This window comes from Aulonocara stuartgranti, assembly GCF_965226115.1.
Source record: "Aulonocara stuartgranti genome assembly, chromosome: 17".
NCBI lineage: Eukaryota > Metazoa > Chordata > Actinopteri > Cichliformes > Cichlidae > Aulonocara > Aulonocara stuartgranti.
This window is the reverse complement of record NC_138953.1, coordinates 34540231-34561368: the sequence shown is the minus strand read 5'-3', so window position 1 is coordinate 34561368 and position 21138 is coordinate 34540231. Positions and strand designations below refer to the sequence as shown.

At 43.1% G+C, this 21138-nt stretch overlaps 2 protein-coding genes and 2 long non-coding RNA genes across 6 annotated transcripts in view; 1 reads left to right on the top strand and 3 right to left on the bottom strand.

Annotated features, from left to right (window-relative positions):
* The window catches only part of LOC309692292 (uncharacterized protein), an 88275-nt gene that overhangs the window by 30532 nt on the left and 36605 nt on the right, over positions 1-21138 (top strand). The gene's annotated exons all lie outside the window — the stretch shown is intronic.
* LOC309693012 lies at positions 7005-8083 on the bottom strand. Its single transcript, XR_014272554.1, has 2 exons — positions 7466-8083; positions 7005-7414 (listed from the first exon to the last, which is right to left on the bottom strand). It is a non-coding gene; the product is annotated as an uncharacterized lncRNA (long non-coding RNA).
* On the bottom strand, positions 8112-11483 carry LOC309693011 (uncharacterized protein). The gene is made up of 2 exons (XM_082511959.1): positions 9079-11483; positions 8112-9012 (listed from the first exon to the last, which is right to left on the bottom strand). The coding sequence occupies exons 1-2, from the start codon at positions 10333-10335 to the stop codon at positions 8899-8901; spliced, it is 1371 nt and encodes a 456-aa protein (XP_082368085.1). The 5' UTR covers positions 10336-11483; the 3' UTR covers positions 8112-8898.
* On the bottom strand, positions 16026-17011 carry LOC309693013. The gene is made up of 2 exons (XR_014272555.1): positions 16487-17011; positions 16026-16435 (listed from the first exon to the last, which is right to left on the bottom strand). It is a non-coding gene; the product is annotated as an uncharacterized lncRNA (long non-coding RNA).

Genomic DNA, 21138 nt, shown 5'->3' with positions numbered 1-21138 from the left:
GTCTAAAGTTTAATTTGGCACACCAATCAGCCACAACATTAAAATCTCCCTGCCAGCAAAATGGTTCTAAACCAACTGGACATGGTGCCTCTGGGGGTGCCTTGTGGTATTGGGAGACTGGCAAGGGGATGCTTTGGATGCGGGATAGGGCCTCTGTGGCTCACATGGATGCGTGCTCAGATTGGCAATTTAGGGAATTTGGAGGTCCAGTTAAGGTCTCTGTCTCCTTATCTTGTTTCTGAGCCATTTTTGTGGTAGAGAACATTATGGCCTCTGCTATTAGGGAGTGTAATTGGTCTGCAGGAATGGTTAGTCGAGTGGTGCATTTCACAGCAACCTCCACGCGCAAGTAGGGAACCAAGATTTCCCGGAATATTGCATTGTAATGAGATGATCAATATTATTCACCTCACATGTGAGTGGTCATATGTTGTGGCAGACTGTTGTATATGCTTTCTCCCTTTATTTCATATTTATTTTTTTCCAGATAACTAAACTTGTTCTCACTTGAGGCTGCAATAATTGATGTTTTGCTATTAACAGAGGCTTAGATGCCTGTTCAATTTGAAAGGTTACACACTTAGAAACAAACCCAGAGACAGTTCTTGCTTAATGTGGACGTTTTCTAGTTTTTTTGTGTCCTTAAGCTCATTGTTTTGGTTTATGGTCCACATATTCAACCTCAACACCCCATAAATCTTGTCTTTGCCCTTAGCAGGAAGCTCATTGAAAAACTGAAAAACAATTGAAACTAGTATCAGCAGTACCTGGTACACTTGTACACTTGAAAATATCTTGAATTAATGAACTTGAATGAACTCTGAGCTTGTATCAAGAAAGCCTGGAACAAAACACCTCAAAGGAGCGCAGATAATCAGCTCCATCATTTAAACCTTCACTGACTTTAAGCAGTTGCCTGAACCAAAGTCACTCTAGGGAAAACAGTGGTTGGAGACTACAGGACGACCACTGCAATCTTGTGCAACCTCTTGGCCTTTGGTTACTTCGATGACAGGGACCATCCTGCAACCATTTACAGTCAGTTCCCGTGTTCAGAACAGCTTTGGTGGATCAAGATGGTGATAAAATGATAATGAGTCTATTGGTTTGCGATTGAGGTAAAGTTGTCAATGTGATAATTCAGCAATCCACTGAGATGAATTGGTGAAAATTACAAACCTGTTGCCGTCTACATCCATACAAATTCACAATAACTGCTTACATTCAGTCCATGCAGACTGTTGTAGATTACAGCATTGTAAAGACTGTTGTTGCTGACTGGCTCTATGTAAATAAAACTGAACTGAAATGAAATTTAGAAATTTGTCTACAAATACTGATTTAGTTGCTGATTGTAATGCAAAATGATGAAGCTTCTCAGTAACCTTGATTTCATATATGAATATTATAAGAATACACACAGCTGGCAAACAGGTGAGTTGCATCCCCTAATCCCCAAAGAGAGACGTTGTCGTTGGATTGCAATCACTGGTGCAGACTAACTCAGACTGCACCTAGTTGGCAATCAGTCTATTTACATTTATAAAATAGATTTCGATAGCACTTATTGGTAAGCGCAGTTTGTGTTGGGTCACGTCTGTTTGGAGAAAGGTTGCCTCCCACCAGGCAACCTTGTGATCAAAGTGGTTGCCAAGCAGTTGAGGTTGTTGCATGGTCAAAAAAAAGTTGCCTCTTTACTTTTATTCTAGTGTGACTAAGTCATTAAAAATCAGTTGGCTTTGTAGAATTTTATAATAATATCCAACATTATCTGCTTTAAATTGTGTTTATGTTTTTAAGCTTAACCCCAAACCAAAAGCTTCACTGCTGTCCATTTCAGCTACTGTATATATTAGAAGCTTCTGGGCTGTGCAGTTATTTTCCTGGGTGATTTTGCACCTAGTGCCCGACAGCAATACATAGTGAAAACAAGACTTATAAGCAACAAAAATTATGGGTGTCATTATCATGTAAGGACTATGCTGTGCCATCAGTATTTACATCTATATTATTAATTGAAACCAAAAACATATTGTGTTGTTATACACAGCCAAACGCTGCTAGTAGAAGTAACAAGTCAGAAACGTCTGTGACCGTAGCACATTTCAAATTCAAATTCAAATGTTATTTGTCACATACACAGTCATACACAGTACGATATGCAGTGAAATGCTTACACAACTGCTCGCGACCTAAAGAAAAAAAAGAAAAGGCTATGAATAAGATAGGAAATAAATATGAAAATTAAAAAGGGTAAAATTAACTAGGAAGGAATAAAATAAAATAAAATATAAAAATTAAAATTAAAAATGAAATAACTGTACAACACAAATTAGAATGAAGGGTAAATTTAACTGGGAAAGAATAAGATAAAATATATAAATTAAAGTTGAAAATAAAATAACTGTACAACAAAATACACAATACACAGTATAGAAATATATAAGAATGTATGAAGAAATATATATATATATATATATATATATATATATATATATATATATATATATATATATATATATAAAAAACACCCAGCACGCCCCTGCGGGCGGTTTATCCTTCAAGCTCGGGTCCTCTACCAGAGGCCTGGGAGCTTGAGGGTCCTGCGCAGTATCTTAGCTGTTCCCAGGACTGCGCTCTTCTGGACAGAGATCTCCGATGTTATTCCCGGGATCTGCTGGAGCCACTCGCCTAGCTTGGGAGTCACCGCACCTAGTCCTCCGATTACCACGGGGACCACCGTTACCTTCACCCTCCACATCCTCTCGAGCTCTTCTCTGAGCCCTTGGTATTTCTCCAGCTTCTCGTGTTCCTTCTTCCTGATATTGCTGTCATTCGGAACCGCTACATCGATCACTACGGCCGTCTTCTTCTGTTTGTCTACCACCACTATGTCCGGTTGGTTAGCCACCACCATTTTGTCCGTCTGTATCTGGAAGTCCCACAGGATCTTAGCTCGGTCATTCTCCACCACCCTTGGGGGCATCTCCCATTTTGACCTCGGGACTTCCAGGTTATACTCGGCACAGATGTTCCTGTACACTATGCCAGCCACCTGGTTATGGCGTTCGATGTATGCCTTGCCTGCTAGCATCTTGCACCCTGCTGTTATATGCTGGATTGTCTCTGGGGCATCTTTACACAGCCTGCACCTGGGGTCTTGCCTGGTGTGATAGACCCCAGCCTCTATGGATCTTGTACTCAGAGCTTGTTCTTGTGCTGCCATGATTAGTGCCTCTGTGCTGTCTTTCAGTCCAGCTTTGTCCAGCCACTGGTAGGATTTCTGGATATCAGCCACCTCCTCTATCTGCCGGTGGTACATACCGTGCAGGGGCCTGTCCTTCCATGATTGTTCCTCGTCTCCCTCCTCTTTCTTGGGTTTCTGCTGCCTGAGGTATTCACTGAGCACTCGGTCAGTTGGGGCCATCTTCCCAATGTATTCTTGGATGTTCGTTGTCTCATCCTGGACTGTGGTGCTGACACTCACCAGTCCCCGGCCCCCTTCCTTCCGCTTAGCGTACAGCCTCAGGGTGCTGGACTTGGGGTGAAACCCTCCATGCATGGTAAGGAGCTTTCTTGTCTTTATGTCAGTGGCTTCTATCTCCTCCTTTGGCCAGCCTATTACCCCAGCAGGGTACCTGATCACGGGCAGGGCGTACGTGTTGATGGCCCGGATCTTGTTCTTACCATTCAGCTGACTCCTCAGGACTTGCCTGACCCTCTGCAGGTACTTGGTGGTTGCAGCCTTTCTAGCGGCCTCTTCATGGTTCCCATTTGCCTGCGGGATCCCCAGGTACTTGTAACTGTCCTCTATGTCTGCAATGTTGCCTTCTGGTAGTTCAATCCCCTCAGTTCTGACTACCTTCCCTCTCTTTGTTACCATCCGACTACACTTCTCCAGTCCGAACGTCATTGCTGTATAGCCTGGTAGTGTGGATCAGTGAATCGATGTCTCGTTCACTCTTGGCATACAGCTTGATGTCATCCATGTACAGGAGGTGGCTGACAACTGCTCCGTTCCGTAGTCGGTATCCGTAGCCAGTCTTGTTAATGATCTCACTGAGGGGGTTCAGGCCTATGCAGAACAGCAGTGGGGACAGAGCATCTCCTTGGTAGATCCCGCACTTGATGGTGACTTGTGCTATGGGCTTGGAGTTGGCCTCTAGTGTTGTACGCCACATCCCCATTGAGTTCCTGATGAAGGCTCTTAGGGTCCCATTGATCTTGGACAATTCTAGGCATTCCAGTATCCAGCTGTGGGGCATTGAGTCATAGGCCTTCTTGTAATCAATCCAGGCAGTGCACAGGTTGGTCAGTCTGGTCTTGCAGTCTCGGCTGACTGTTCTGTCTACCAGTAGCTGGTGTTTTGCGCCTCTGGTATTTTTGCCAATTCCTTTCTGTGTCCCGCTCATGTGGCACCCATGTGCCTGTTCATCTTAGCCGATATGATGCCTGACAGGAGCTTCCATGTAGTACTGAGGCAGGTTATTGGTCGGTAGTTGGAGGGAACCGGTCCCTTCTTGGGGTCCTTGGGGATCAGGACCGTCCAACCTTCGGTTAGCCATTCCGGGTGTCTCTCGTTAACTAGCAGCTGGTTCATTTGTGCTGCCAGACGCTCGTGGAGTGCAGTCAGCTTCTTTAGCCAGTAGGCGTGAACCATGTCGGGCCCTGGTGCTGTCCAACTCTTCATACTGGAGACCCTTTCTTGGATATCTGCCACTGTGATGGTTACTGGACCCTGTTCAGGGAGGTCGCTGTGGTCTGCCCTCAGATCCACTAGCCACTGAGCATTGCCGTTATGGGTTGCGTCCTTCTCCCATATGCTCTTCCAGTATTGCTCCGTCTCCAGCCTTGGTGGTGCTGTTTTCTGAGAGATGAAAACAGGGCGTTGTTGGAATGCTACTACGCAAGTAACCCCGGCGGAAGGGGCTACATGAATAGGATGACGGACCTATGGATTCTTCGATACCCAACATCCACAATGACGGCGAAACAACTAGTAGCTCAGTGTTCCAACATTCGAAAGAAGGGACTGCTCTCACAGCTAGAGATTGACGAGGTACAACACAAATGCTACGGCAAGGAGGAGTCAGGACGCCAGGTCAGGGGGGAGATATCATCACCCCCACCCGAGATTGGGTACATAGCCCCAAGTGCGATAGGAGAAGGATCGTTGAGTGCGAGAGGAACTGACCTGAAAAATAGGATCATGGCCAAGCTTGAAACCTGGATCCCCCGTAGCCGGTTACCAAGATTACGTGAAGTACCCTCAGAAGGTCTGCTAGATGATGTTAATGCAGCATTACGGACAATACCTACAACCACGATTACCGACACTAACAATCTGATCTACAATACGGCAGCAGTGATCAGTGAGATGCTTGGCTACAAGTTGAACAGCCACAAGGGGCAGTACCCTCCATGGAGAAGGAGGCTAGAGGGCAAGATCAAAGTAGCACGGAGGGAGGTTAGCCAACTAACGGAGTTGCAGAAAGGTGTGACAAAGAAGGTGCATAAGAAATACAGCAAGCTGTCCATACCTGAGGCCTTGGAAACTGCCAAGCAAAGACTCACAGCCTTGGCCAGCCGCTTGAGGAGGTACACCAGAGAGATAGAAGGCAGGAGAATAAACCAGCTGTTCTCCACAGAACCAGCGAAGGTGTACTCTCAGTGGCAAGGGAACAATATATATATATATATATATATATATATATATATATATATATATATATATATATATATATATATGTATATATACACACACACAATAACAGCAGCTGTACAAGTATTAAATGGAAATGAAGAAATATAATGTCCAGTGTTGTGCAATCCACGTTTGTAAGTGACTTGTGCAGTGCAAATATGCTTAAAGTGATATAAGTGATGAAGTGAAAACAATGTCCAGAATGTTCAGTGTGTGTGTAAGAACCATATGTGTGGGTCAGTACTATGCGGTGGTGTGATTGAGAGACCGTATCGCCTGCGGGAAGAAGCTCCTCCTCAGTCTCTCTGTGTTGGTCTTCAGGGAGCGGAATCGCTTTCCTGACCTCAACAGAGAGAACAGTCTGTTGTTGGGATGGCTGAGGTCCTTCACGATTTAATTGTTTGAAGGATACCTTTTAATCCTGCTCGTTGATAAAGTTAAAGATTTATTAGTATCGACGCCACATAGAATAATTGGACTGTTAGCTGGTATCAAAGCCTACTGGGGAAGAAAGTGGTTATTCACCCTCCATACTGTTAAATAATCTAAATGAAATGTATCATCCCTGTTTCCCTTCATTGCTTGCACAGTGAAGAGATGACAGTTGGCAGCCAGGCAAGCGTGACACGACAAGACTCATTTCTCACTTCAAACTGGGCTAATCAGTAAATTAGCTTTCAAACGAGACATTAGCAGATCCACAGGATGCTACCATCATTGGCTATATGGCATTTTAAACAACTTTAAACAAAGTCTGCCTGATACACACTGATATTAAGCACTATTTTCAGCCAGTGTATTATAGTGGACACTAGCTGCACTTATTGGGATATGTTGTGTATTCCAAATTTTCATCTATCGCTACACTCTGTAGTCACATTGTATTGTGATCATCACTCCAAACTCATTCTCACACTCAAGTTCAAGTAAGTTTTATGCACATAAGCCCAAAGTCTCACACTCTGATCCAGTGTTTTGCCGAGCCATTGAGTAGTCAAAAAGTACAACCCCCTGAATACTCAGCTTAATCTACCCTGGGGTGCCTCCTTCTGTGGCAATGTCATTGCCAAGGTTTTAAATATTTATCAGAGGTATTGGTTAATTAAAACAGAGAGGGGCTTGAGATATCCTGCATTCTAATCAATTTTAACGAACATCTGCCAGCATTGCATATGAGAACATGTCATTAAATTCACCAGTAAAACTATGCTTGCCTACTTTATAATCTCCTCTGTTAAGATTCAATATTGAGGAAGGGTACAAGAGGTGATCGAAGAATAACCACACCGATCCGGCCGGGTGAAGTCAAACGATGATTTTAATGAACACACGTGTGGGAAGACAACTCTGTACGCAGACAGGAAGTAGTCTTCGACTTAATCAAAGCATGAACAGATATTTTATAGCATCAGGGTTTGTTTACTGACGCCCCTTCATGCGTCACAGATACATTTTATACATAGATCAGATCAACATCATCATGACTTTTCACCTAGAAAATCATCTTCTATTTTCATGGCTAGCCCTTCCTGTCTACCTTTCAGTTCTTGTCTTGTTCCTCTTTCTTGCCGAGACACCAAGAAACGGTTCCTCTTTTACCAAGACAATTTTGCAGTTACAGCCAAACATAACTAACCTCTCCTCTAAATAAATCTAATTTAAAGTGTGTGTGTGTGTGTGTGTGTTGACCTCACATGCTCTTTGTGTCACCTCTTCACCTACTGTCTGTGTCTCGTCCTCAAATGCTCTTTCTCAATTCACCTGTTGCACTTCTGACCTTTTACCAGACCAGAAGCTCACTGAGACTATGTGTATGTCTTCTACTAAATAAATGTTTTAATCAAGAACCTCTACTAAAACCTTAATATAAAATGATCTGATATATAAGTGTTTTGTAAGCATGTATTGCAATTCCTTCTATGGCTCCAAGTCACTTGCACAATAGATTGTCCGAACATCGCGCCGAACAAAGCTTCCGACCCCCAATTAATTGACCGAGCTCCAACTCTTTAATAAGCACAGATATGCATTGTGTATAAAATAGTCATAGCTGCTTAAGGCCTTCTTAAAGCTATCTGTTACGTTGTTAAAGCCTCGTCTTAGCCTGCGGCTCAAAATAACTTCCTGCTTCTTTCTGCATACAACTTCCTGTCAGCCTGCAACTCAGTCTTTCTGAAAGAGACACTGTTTAAACCTTGGAATGCAATATCCATGCTGCAGATTATATTATTAATGCAATGACAATTATTTAACAATAGCAGTAAAATAATTTCCCTCCTCGACACTCCCCCTTTTGACCTCTGGAACACCAGAGGTCACAATACATTGTGTCCTCACGCAGACCCTTCTCTGGTGGTCTCGAACCTCGAGATCTCCAGGATCCTCACCCCTCCTGTGGTCGCCGAGATCGATCTTCTGCAAAGGAAACAAAACACCTTTTCTTGCATCACCCTAACTTATCCTATCTGGGACTCTTTAATTAAAAGCCTGATCCTAATTATCTTCTTAACTTATTGACTTGTATTTATGTATACTCTTCAACGTTACTCATCACTTTAAAATTCTTTTAAGCGCTGGTTTCACGTCCAGTTGCTCGCTCTACTTTCCCTTATCTGATCATCAACATCCTGTGCACAAGTTGTCGCTGCTGCAAGTTAATCTACTCCAAAAGAAAACAACCACTTTAATCAATTAAGTTTAAGCATATAAGCAATTACTCCTGTATACATTTCATCATAGCTAAATGCTGCCTTGAAACAACTCCTATGTGTTAACACTAACTTCATTTTAAAACCTCACATTTCCTATGTTATCACCTGTTTTGGTATAACCTTTTTATTTCATTTTGCTCCCTTAATGTAACAATACCTTCTAATTCTAATGTATCAGACTTAACCAAAATATATGCTTTCCTTCCTCTTTGGTCCTTCTTTAAGTTCAGTTAAAAGCTAAATGAATTTAGGGCCTTTTGCCTGGAATCAATACTGTCATGTGTGTTTCTTAACTCTGTGTCTGTAAGCGTGTGCAATCCTTCATGAACTCATATTATCCTCACCGTAGATTGGCTAATCATAGCGCTAGCCAAAGGCTCGTGACCCTCCAGAGACAAATTTGAGCCACAACTCCTTTAAAAGCACAAAATGCAATATGTATAAAATAGTTATAACTGCACCTGAAATACAAAGTTAACATCATCATAAACATCTTATGGTCATCAAAGCAATGGGCAGGGCTGCGACCCAATTTAGCCCTGTCTGCGCACAAATTTTAGCCAACTTGTTTTTCAAATTTAGGTTCATCCTCTCTACCTTTCCTTGAGATTGAGGATGAAAGACCGTCCCGAACTTATGTTGCACTCCCAACATCCTCTCTACCTCTTGCAAATCTTTATTCTTGAAGTGAGTACCATTGTCTGATCTAATTCTCTTGGGAAACCCATGCCTTGGAATGTAATGATTGATTAAGCACTTAATCACGCTTTTCGCGTCTTCACATTTGGTCGCCCATGCTTCGGGCCATCCAGTCAAAACATCCACACACACCAACAAATACCTCACCCCACCTGGGCCTGTATCAATCATGTCGGTATAATCAATCACGACCTCTTCTCCTGGCCTTTCTGGCATGAGAAACTTACCAGCTTCAGGTTTTACTGCTGGCTTTGGGTTGTGTGCCCCACAAATTAGGCACGTTCTGGCCTTTTCCAGTATCATCCTTCTCAAATCAGGATGCCACCATCGGCACAAATTTCTCTCCATCTGTTTCACTCCCACGTGACCAAGCCCGTGAGCCTCATTCACCTTTTGTTCCGCCATTTTGGCCGTTAAAGCGGGACGCCCATCTGGCCCCCTCCACAAACCGCCATCTTGCCAGGCTCCTTTGTTTTCCCACACCCCCTTTTCCTCTGGGGATGTCTCCTCCTGAGCCTGTCTAACTTCTTCCATGCTGTTAGTGCTAACCTCCTCTTCTGGGGTTACCCGCACCAGTTGTCTCTGTCCTTTGTAGCCCGCTGCTTCCTTTGCGGCTTCGTCAGCTTTCTGATTTCCTCTTGCCACCATACTGTCTGCTTGTGAGTGGCCTTTGCATTTTATAATACTTACCTCGTCTGGGTCCTCCAGGGCCTTTTTGTGACAGATGGGTGCATTAGTGGCCGTTCTGAACCCGGCTCTCTTCCACTGAGCCAGTTCCACATGAGCTGCTCCAAACGCATATGCTGAGTCAGTGTAGATGTTCACTCTCATGTTTTTAGCCAACCTCAGGGCTCGAGTTAGGGCTATCACTTCAGCTCTCTGGGCCGACTGTTGTCCCTCGATTTTTCCTTCAACCTGGGCTTTCTTAATACAGTCATGTGGTTCTCCTGACCCCATTAGGTCTGCCATATTTATTCCTTCATGTGTGAATATCAGATTTGGCGCCTCTAAAATTTTGCTGAACCTTTGTTGCGTCAGTGGAGTCATTGTGAATGCCTGTGAGTTCACATAGGCCACTACACTGTGTGTAGTAAGCACTTTCAGTGGGTGTTCCCTCACTATATGTGCTGTTTTCTGAATTATCTTTGCTACTCCTGCTGCGTGTTGTGTGCATGTGGGATGCCTTGCTTCTGTTGAATTTAATCTTATGCTGACATACATAAGTACATCCCTACCTCCCCCTTTTTCTGAAACAACACACCATTCACAACTCCCTTTGTTTCTGAAACATCAAGATAAAATGCCTCATCATAGTTAGGTGTGGCCAGATCTGTGGCTCTTGACAAATCCTGTTTTAGTGAAATGAACGCTGTCTCTGTGTCCGGCGTCCAAGGCAATTCAGCCTTCAGATTTCGAACACCAACTTTCTTGATCAGGTCCCTTAAAGGGGCCGTTTTACCCGCATAGTTCGGAATGAACTGCCTGCTGTAACCTGTCAAGCCAAGAAAGGAAAGCAACTCCTTCACAGTTCTTGGTTTTGGATGTGTCAGAATTTGGTCTCTGTGTGTGTTCATTAACCCCACTGATCTGTGTGCGATCACCCGGCCCAGGAATGTTACCTCTGGCCGGACCAACTGCAGTTTTTCTTTGCTCACTTTGAAGCCACACTCCGCCAATCTGTTCAACACCACGAGCAATGCTACCGTACAGGCCGCTGCTGACGGGGCTGCAATAAGAAGATCATCAACATACTCTATTAATGTACAGCCCCCTGGCAGTTGACATGGGGACAATGTCTCTTTCAACACCTGATTAAAAATTCCTGGTGAGAGTGCAAAGCCTTGTGGTAGGCGTGTGTACCTAAATTTGCGGCCTCTGTATGTGAATGAGAAAATGTCTCTGAGTGACTCGTGCAGTGGGAGACAAAAGAATGCATTCGCTAGGTCAATACATGTGAACCACTTTTGGTCTTCAGTTTTGTGCTTCTATTATGGTCTGTTAAATGGTATGTCAGACTTCAGCTGGAACAGGACAGGCGAACAGTTAGCTAGACCTACATCTGTGGGCCCTGCGGACCACAAAGTACCAGGCAATTTTGAGAGCTCAGCTACTGCATCAGGATGATCCATTCTTTCCCTGCCATGTATTCTGGAGATTTCTTTATGTTCTAAGATCACTGCATCGTTGGACAAACAAGTTATGCGATATATTTTACATTTTGGTGCATACCAAACGTTTGGAATTTGGGTGCTTTGCCAGCATGCGTTGTCCAGCGCCCGCTTGACCATTGGTCCCAGATCTCTTGGCCCATGACCCTCGTGGACCGCCAATGTAATGTGAGGGGCTGAATCCTCTCCCACATTGTACCAAGGCAGTTGTTCATTAGTAAATTTCACAGCCGCGGCCACACCTTCTGGTCCAACATAAATGTTATGTGTTTGCACATTCCACGTCTGTCCCTCAAGATCAGACTGGAACTGTTCCCGATAGATATCATTATCTTCCCTATCATAAAAGAGTGTAACGTGGAAAGGATCTCGCGGTGGGGAATAGACGGCCAGGCTCATTATCCAGGGTTTCCACAGCTGATAATGTCTCAGAATGCCTTCTTCCACTAGCCTCCCCCAGTAGATTTCGGCAGTGGGTTGTTCAGAGTTCTGGACTAAATATTGAGTCTTTGAAGGTGATCCCAGTTTCACAAGCAGGTCCCTGCCCATGAGATTTTCCAGGCACCTGTCAGGACACCACATATTGGTGCTTCAAAGTCTGTTTTCCCAGCTGTGTCAATGCTGGATCATCATCATTGACAGCATAGGTTCTGCCGTCCCCACGCTGTTCAGTTTCTCCGGGCTCCATCAGTATTGCTCCCCCTCCCAGCCCCAGTCGGCTACTGGGTACTGGGGGGCTGGTGCTGCATTCGGGTTTGGAGCTTGATGTGCTCCCCTGTAAGCAACTCTTTGTCTTGGGCCTCCTCGTGCCTGGGGTTGATAGCCTCGCCTCTGATAATTTTGCTGCGATTCAGGGCATTCTCGGGACCAGTGTCCTTCTGCTCCACAGCTGTAACAGCCAGTCCAAGACACATTATTAGGATTCCCTGGATTCCGAGCCCTTTGTCCTCCCCTCACGGATCCACCACGCCCTCTCTGCGGTCCACCGGTCCCCCAATTCCCTACGGGTTGACGCTGCCTTGGTGCATTGGCGGGCCAACGATCATCAGGGTAGAGACCCGGATCCTGATCTGACCAGTCAGGCACAGGATCGGGCTGAGGCCTTGCCACCATTATAGTCTTATTTAGTTCTTTCGGTTCTTTTTCTTCGCATTATATTTTTCGCGAGCCTCACCCAGCTGCAGCCTAAGCAGCTGCGCCTGTACTTCATCTAACTCTTTCTTTTGTTTGCTCGTCAAATCCTGTTCCTGCCGAAGTCTGTGGGTCACATGTCTCTCCCACTGCACCGAGTCTGCAACGGCAAAATCTGGGTTCTTTTCCAAGTCAACTGCAACCTGGTTGGGCAGCCCTGCCAGCACTGCCGAACGAAACCACGCTCTACTTTCACCCTCCTTCCCCGGATGTATTCCTGTTCCTAACAACCATTGTTCCTTTGCTTTAGCTAAACACTCTCTGGGTGTGTTTTTGGGATCCCAAATAATTTTTGGAATGGCTCCAAAGTTAGGAGTTGGGTCCTTCTCCCGAACTGCATCTGCTAAGTCACTCTGCACCTCATGATATTTCAGGTCATTTGCATATCTGGTTGTTTGAGCTATCTGCTCTACATCTGCTAACCCACCACCCAGCATACAACGTCCGGCCAAAGCGCGAAAGTCGCCCAGCGCTAATTCTTCTCCTTCCCAATGTTCTCCCTTGGTTATTGGTGGAAGTTGTTTAACCAATGCTTCCAAATCTCTCACCTTATAGGCGCGATAAACTGGTTCGTTCTTTGGACCTGCTATTAGAGGCAGACTTAAACCAGGGTCAGGAGCTCCTTGTTCAAAACTCACTCTTCTACTCTTCCTCAACTTTCCTTTCCCCTTTGAGCTCTTAAATATGGGCTGTCTCTGTGCTTGGTCTCTCTTCACACTTCTTTTCCTCAAAATTAGGCTTGCACTTGGTTGGGGTTCAGCTCCTCCATCTTCGTCCTCCTCATCGTCTTCTTCTTCTGATGACGTCGCACGGTCTTCATTCTCCTCTTCTGGCCCTCCCTGCATTACTCTCTGCTTTATAACCTCCAATGCTGTTAATGCCTCTATTAACGCACGTGGGGGCTCATGCATTTGTCCATACACTTCTCCTTCAGTTTTTAACACCGAGCTCAGAGGCATATTCTCACCCAGCCCTTTCTTTTGGGATGTAATAAGTTTGCTTACCTCAACCTCCATCGCTTGGCACTCTTTCTCTGCTGATTTTAATGCTCCAGGTGAAGCCAAACGAATAGCTTTCTTAAGCTGTTGAAGCTGATCCTTCAGAGGTTTGCATCCCCTTTTCCCACTAGGTGTCGCACCCGAGCTGTCAGCCATTCTCTGAAACACAGACTTACCTCTTCCAATGGCGTTGGTCGACTCCACCTTCTTGGTCTAGGTCACCCAGACACGCTTAACTTTCGGTTTCAGTCTTCGTCTCGCTGTTCTCGCAACCACTGGCTCCTCTTCCCCTGCTCGGTGATACACAAAGTTTAACCCAGCACTTTAGACGCTGTCCTCGCGTTCTCAAGCGTTGACACTCAATCAAAATTATTCGCCCTCAAAGTGTTAATATATGACACCAGCAACCCTTATGCGCAACGCGCTCACCTCCGTATACTTACCTCTCCAATAGTTCCTCGGATTAGTGTTTTTTCATTTATTTTAAACCCATTAACGGCGCTGCGCGTCCCTTATATACTTTACAACAACACACCCTCAAGCATCCCGTACTAATAAATCTAAAACCACGAAATCACCTTTATGTCATTATGTCAAAGCTTTCTCCATGTTGCACAGCCTGCCACAGGTTTAACAAAAAAATCGCTGCCCGAGAAGGCTCCCACATATCAAGGTGGTCGTTTTCACAAACTTCCAGCAGACCCTCAAATAAACAAAAACAACGACCCAGGCAGGCTTCCAGTTCAGCCTCCTCAATTTCTATGCACACTGAAAACTCATGGGGAGATTCTTCTGTCTCCCCGTGTCCTACACAATTCACCTCCAAATGATCCCCTACAATTGAAATTTCAGTGTGGAATGACGCAGAGATTAACATTTCCTTATTTATTCACTATATGTAACCTGAATTTTCTCTCTCTCTTCAAATAACAAAGGTTATCTTTACAATTTGTTATTGAACTACTAATTAAGTTGCTTTTTATGGTGTCAGTGATAAACTGCCCCTAAAAAGTCCACTTTATTGCGTGCTCATTGAGTTACTCCTATCAAAACTATTTAACAAGTTCAATTTACACATACTCATTAATTTGTCACGCTTATTAGTGGCTCATGGTTGCTTAAAGCCTATGTCTGACTTGACCACAGAGTTAGAGCATCATTCAATCCTCTCAGGATGACCACTCCACTTACTCTGCATCCAGTCAGCTCATGAATTAACAACCCTTGCAGACTGTAACCCTTTTATTTTTTGTTTATGCCTTCAAATCCACCTTAAATCTTCTTTACCTAAACGTTGGTTTTAAACACAAACAATTCTTATATTCTATTTTGAAACGCTGTCACCATTCATATATTTACAATGTTGTTATTTACTAAGCCAGCATTTTAATTGCAGACATTTATCCACATTTGCAAACAATAGTTACAGAGCTGAATGACACACAAAACCGAAAGCATAGTCCTCTCATGCGCTCTGCATCAGCTGCCTCATTTGCATGCACACACACTCTTCATCTAAGAATAGCAGCAGGCAGTCAGTGCATTGCTGACTCGACCCACAGAGATCTTTTTTATTACAGAGACGTCTTATATTTACAACTGCACAGATTTTATGCCTTTTAACACCTACCGAATTTCGAAAAATTTAAGTTAACGGTCTAACCGATAAAAGTCCAACTTTTTTGTAATCAATTAACCAGTATCTGTCCAACAGTTTCTGGCCTCATCTCTAAAGTCCCTAACTCAATTTAAAAGTGTCCAACACCCAAGGTCCAACCTTTGCTGCCCAAAAAAGCGCAGATACCGTTCCAAACGGTAAGGAGACTCTAACTCCTAGCTATTTTGGAGGTTCCCAAGTTCTCCCCGGTTGCCAACCGTACTAACCCTATTCGCCGATAGGTCAGGGCCAAGCGTCCTTGGCCAGGAGGGAGCATTACCTCCGAGAACTGCGCTTCCTACCAGTCCAACTGGCGTTCTTGAGTAATTTATAATACTTTGAAACAACAGTAAAACACCCAACAAAGTGTCAGACTGAAGCAGGTCCAACCTTATAACCAAAAAATAACCAAATTCCCTAAGATACTAAAAACATTGAGCAGTCCAACTGCTTTTCCTTTTAGCGGTCCAACCGCATTCAATCATTACCAGCAGTCCAACTGCTTTTCCTTTTAGCGGTCCAACCGCATTAAATCCTTTCCAGCAGTCCAACTGCTTTAAATCCTCAGTACTGTCATGACATTCTCATCAAAATCAAAACAGACATCCACCAGTAACTTCAGTGAGTAGACTTAAATTTTATCATGTCCAATTTGGCACACTTTGGAAATAATTCAACAGGTAGTGCCTTACCTTTTGGATAAGCCGGCTTATGCCCACTCACTTAGACCACTGGAATTCATGTCTGCCCGTCAGACCACCTAAGACCCCGGATTTCTCCGTCTAAACCTCCAACTCTCCCTCCTCAATAACCGGACGAAGCCCCCAAATGTTAAGATTCAATATTGAGGAAGGGTACAAGAGGTGATCGAAGAATAACCACACCGATCCGGCCGGGTGAAGTCAAACGATGATTTTAATGAACACACGTGTGGGAAGACAACTCTGTACGCAGACAGGAAGTAGTCTTCGACTTAATCAAAGCATGAACAGATATTTTATAGCATCAGGGTTTGTTTACTGACGCCCCTTCATGCGTCACAGATACATTTTATACATAGATCAGATCAACATCATCATGACTTTTCACCTAGAAAATCATCTTCTATTTTCATGGCTAGCCCTTCCTGTCTACCTTTCAGTTCTTGTCTTGTTCCTCTTTCTTGCCGAGACACCAAGAAACGGTTCCTCTTTTACCAAGACAATTTTGCAGTTACAGCCAAACATAACTAACCTCTCCTCTAAATAAATCTAATTTAAAGTGTGTGTGTGTGTGTGTGTGTTGACCTCACATGCTCTTTGTGTCACCTCTTCACCTACTGTCTGTGTCTCGTCCTCAAATGCTCTTTCTCAATTCACCTGTTGCACTTCTGACCTTTTACCAGACCAGAAGCTCACTGAGACTATGTGTATGTCTTCTACTAAATAAATGTTTTAATCAAGAACCTCTACTAAAACCTTAATATAAAATGATCTGATATATAAGTGTTTTGTAAGCATGTATTGCAATTCCTTCTATGGCTCCAAGTCACTTGCACAATAGATTGTCCGAACATCGCGCCGAACAAAGCTTCCGACCCCCAATTAATTGACCGAGCTCCAACTCTTTAATAAGCACAGATATGCATTGTGTATAAAATAGTCATAGCTGCTTAAGGCCTTCTTAAAGCTATCTGTTACGTTGTTAAAGCCTCGTCTTAGCCTGCGGCTCAAAATAACTTCCTGCTTCTTTCTGCATACAACTTCCTGTCAGCCTGCAACTCAGTCTTTCTGAAAGAGACACTGTTTAAACCTTGGAATGCAATATCCATGCTGCAGATTATATTATTAATGCAATGACAATTATTTAACAATAGCAGTAAAATAATTTCCCTCCTCGACACCTCCCAACCGAAACAGTCAAGCTTTCTAAATGATTGAATTCATTATTTTAAACATGCTTCGGCTCTAAAAAGTAAATCTAGTGAATAATTGTTGCCCAGGGTGCCGAATCATTTTGTACTAATCAGTCAACCAAGTGTTACTTTTAATGCCAAGTGTTTTTCATTAAACACATCATGGCACAAAATGTTGTTTTGAAAAAGTTATGTTCTGAAAGTGCAATCACTTTCTGAATGAAAGCAGCAGAACACCAGACGAGCAGAGAACGCTTCAACAAATTTGTTCAAACGTCCACTATCAATCTAATGCCTTCTTCTCGGTTTAGCTGATAATTTAGCACAGAGTGAAGCAACTGCAAGATTTAGCAAGCTAACCTTTCGCTACAAAATTCATGAAAAGAAGCAATTATAGTTTGGAACAATACATGAATGAGGGCCATTGCCACATTGCGAGACTCGCTTCTTTCTCAATAATGGAGGCGATAATCCTATCAAAAGTGAAACGCTCTAACATTTCTGAGGTCATGCCCTCAAACTGGCAACAAGCAAACTGCCTTTTCTCTGCTGCATTCACGGCAGACAGAAGACATGTTAAGTCAAGTACCAGCCATGCATTTTTATTATCTCTAAATGAATTTGCAGTTGTTAAATCAATGCAGTTGCTTTAGCCAGAGATGTTTAGTTTGAAGCTCTTGATATCTTCTGTTGACATTTCTTTGACAACCTCATCTCAGCCACAGACTATATACAAAGCGTAGCCACTATCTAATGAGGCCAACAATTGATTTGTAAAGTTCTGTTTTAAAGCTGACAATTGAAATCCTTTAAATGAGAATGAATGGAGGTTTAGGGTATAAACAGTCTGTGCATAAATATGCAGAATCTGTGGGCATGGGACAAGATTTGTGGTACTAGAAGCTTTCAGGTTTCCATCTGTAGTTCACCTTTAATATGAATGCTGTTGACTAATGTTTGAGGTCCGTCTTATAACCATTGGTTATTGTTTTTATGACAATTAAGATAAAGATAAGATGTATTATAGTTAAACCCAATCGATTGAAAAACATGAAAAACAACAGAGTTCAAAAAATTAAGTAAATATCACTGAACAAAATAGCTCACAAAGGCATAAAACACATTAAAGAAGATCCTCGATTAATTCATTTCTAATAAATGCATACATTTATTGTGGTATAAGGCAGGAAAGATTTCTGCGCAAGTGAAGCTGAAACAAATTTTAGAGAAACTTTCTCTGGTACCTGTTCATTAGGTAGTGCGGAGGTGGTCCAGAGCAATTTACTATTCCTAGCCATTCCCCATATACACAGCCGTTTGGTCATCTGATGGATTAGAGTCTGGAGTCCTTCATCAGCTGACGCAGAGATCATCCAAATTATTGCGTGTCAGCTGATGGAGGAATCTAAACTGAGGTTTTCTCAAGCAACAGAAATGACGGATGAGAATTTGCTCGGATGCATTGTTAAGCTAGCAATTCAATATCTGGGCCACAGATATGTTCCATTACAGTATTGTTTTATTTTATAATGAATGCAATCCCTCCTCATTTTCACTTATTGCTCAGATTAATAGCCATCTGCCCAAAAAGTCAGGTACAATCACCATGTTTTCTGGTTGGAAGTGGCAAAGTCTCCAAGAAACACATCCAACACAACTCACAGTATTCCCTCTGGGTCATAATTAACACTCCAGGCTCACTCGTCTTATTGTCCAAGAATTTTACATTCCACACGATGATAGATGGAACAGAAGATTTATATTGGCTCCCCTTAGCTTTCCTCTTAGCTTCAGCACTAAAACTTTGTCCTCTTCTCCCTACCTCATCTAAAATTACAGGTTTCACTGCAGAAAAAAAATATAGTTATTGACGTTATTGAGCTGATGTAACTAGCTTCTACTCAGCCTGGCACCAAGGAAGAGAAAATACCATTTTACTAATTTCTAAAAAATAATGATCTGCCTTTCTAAACAGTGACTGCTGGACAGAACAGGACATTTCCTCCAGTATCTGCTACCTTCAAAAAAAAAAAACTTTTCAAGTTTTCAGTGTAGGTAGCAGATATCCATTCAAGTTGTAAGAGCAAGCAATAGTGAATAGACTAGATTGTTTTCTGCACGGGCTTCACTTTTCAGATCTGAGGCTACATTCATCTTTTACATACAGTCTATTGTCTCAGCGCAGTGCTCAGGCCAAACTCACTCACAATCCATTTTCAGTTTTCTATCAACACTGTGTAATGCGAAGACAATAAAATATCAACTAAGCGTGCAGTATGGGATTGCATTGTGTTTTTCACGTAATTTATGAAGCTGCTGATTGTGCAGCGCCAACTAACGATAAAAGAAGCAAGGTTTAACAAACGAGTTGTAGAGAAAAAGATAGGAAGACAAAAAAATTTTTTAACTTTGATTTACAACTGGAATGGAGAGCAAAATGAATGTGAGGCTGTGAAGCTGAGACCTCCCATCTGCTGTGCTGTAGGACAGAGGCACAGCAGCCATCTGTGCTGAAATCTGTTTTAAAATTTACATTTAGTGGGGAAAAATAGACAATCTAGATAACAAGCCGAAGATTATACAATCTGCTATCACAGGCATACTATAACTTAATACACAACTTACAGTACCTACTCTAGGCATGGGAAAACCTGTCAGAGGGAAGAAGTAATTTCATTTTTCATTCTCAGTGCTCAACTTACTCTCTATGTGACATTATTTCACAATAAATGTAGTGCAGGCTATTTCACCATGATGACCATGTTCACAATACCAGCCCATTTATTTCAAATATTAACATTATTAGCCTTTTTTATTTGCAAAAGTCAGTGCCATTTCAGATTTGAAATCATTTCCTGAGAATCAAATGTCAGGATGCTGCTTAAAAAAAAGAAAATCTAATCACGTCTTTTCAGTCTCCTCCACTGGACCTTGGCTCTATGACAAAGGTCTCATATTTGAACACCTGCCAGACATCACTCTTAGATTCTGTCTTGAATTTCATAAGGACAAAGAAGCACTGAGGCAGATGGATAAGACAGATAGAAAAGTTTAACAGAAAAGTTCTATTTTGGTTTTTCTTTGATCCCTTATAAGCGTACTGAGTAAATATTTAATAAAGGGAATCTAACCTTTCGTGTAAAGTGTGAGAAAATGCACAAATATTGCAGAATAGGCAGATGGTAAAAGAGATACACTAGATGTTTTTTGGTTGTGTGTGTGGAATATTATTTTGTGTGGCACAACACAGAAGAGCTACCTGGTCAGGCCAGGACTTTGCAGTCTATTTACACCTACAGGCCAGTGGAGACTCGCATTCCTCGCTGCACTAAACACAAACTTAACAATGTGGTGTATGCTGTACAGTGCAGCGAGGAATGCTCAGACCTCTACATTGGAGAGACCAAACAGCCACTTCACAAGCGCATGGCACAACACAGAAGAGCCACCTCCACAGGACAAGACTCAGCAGTCCATCTGCATCTTAAGGATAAAGGACACTCTTTCGAGGATGCCAATGTTCACATTTTGGACAGAGAGGACAGATGGTTTGAAAGAGGAGTGAAAGAAGCCATCTATGTCCACTGTGAGCGACCATCTTTGAACAGAGGCGGGGGTTTACGACACCAACTCTCTGCCATCTATAATCCAGTTTTGAGATCCCTTCCCAGACGCCTTAACGCCCACTCACATCCTGGGCCAGCTGACCTCAGGAATTCGCATGATAAGGTGGGGCCAGGTTTCACAATGAACACACCCGAAACTCTGGCTGATTGAGACCCACGCCCAGTTTCACACCTTGGCTCAGGCGATTAGAGGATCATCAGGGGGTCCTTTTGTCCCTCTGTGGGGGGAAACTCCCACTAGGTTTATATCTGGGACTCTCCACCATTTGACTTTAGAACTGAAGAAGCTTCTCGGATGAGAGGTGAAACGTCTTCAAGCAACTTAAAGAAGACAGACGCTTTTCTTTGCAAGCTCCTTTGACTACGATGACCTGGATGACTGAGAACCTTCACAGACATAAAATTCCACACAGTTAGCCTATGGCAAGCTCATCCCTGGCTCTGGTACAACAATACACGTTTGATGTAGATGTCAAGATACTGGAGATTT

Excerpts from the sequence above, each read along its gene's own strand:
- LOC309693011 (XM_082511959.1), bottom strand. The coding sequence starts at position 10,335 with ATGTATGTCAGCATAAGATTAAATTCAACAGAAGCAAGGCATCCCACA. Across the intron at positions 9,013-9,078 it reads AGAATAAAGATTTGCAAGAG|GTAGAGAGGATGAACCTAAA; the intron begins GTAGAGAGGATG and ends TCTCAAGGAAAG.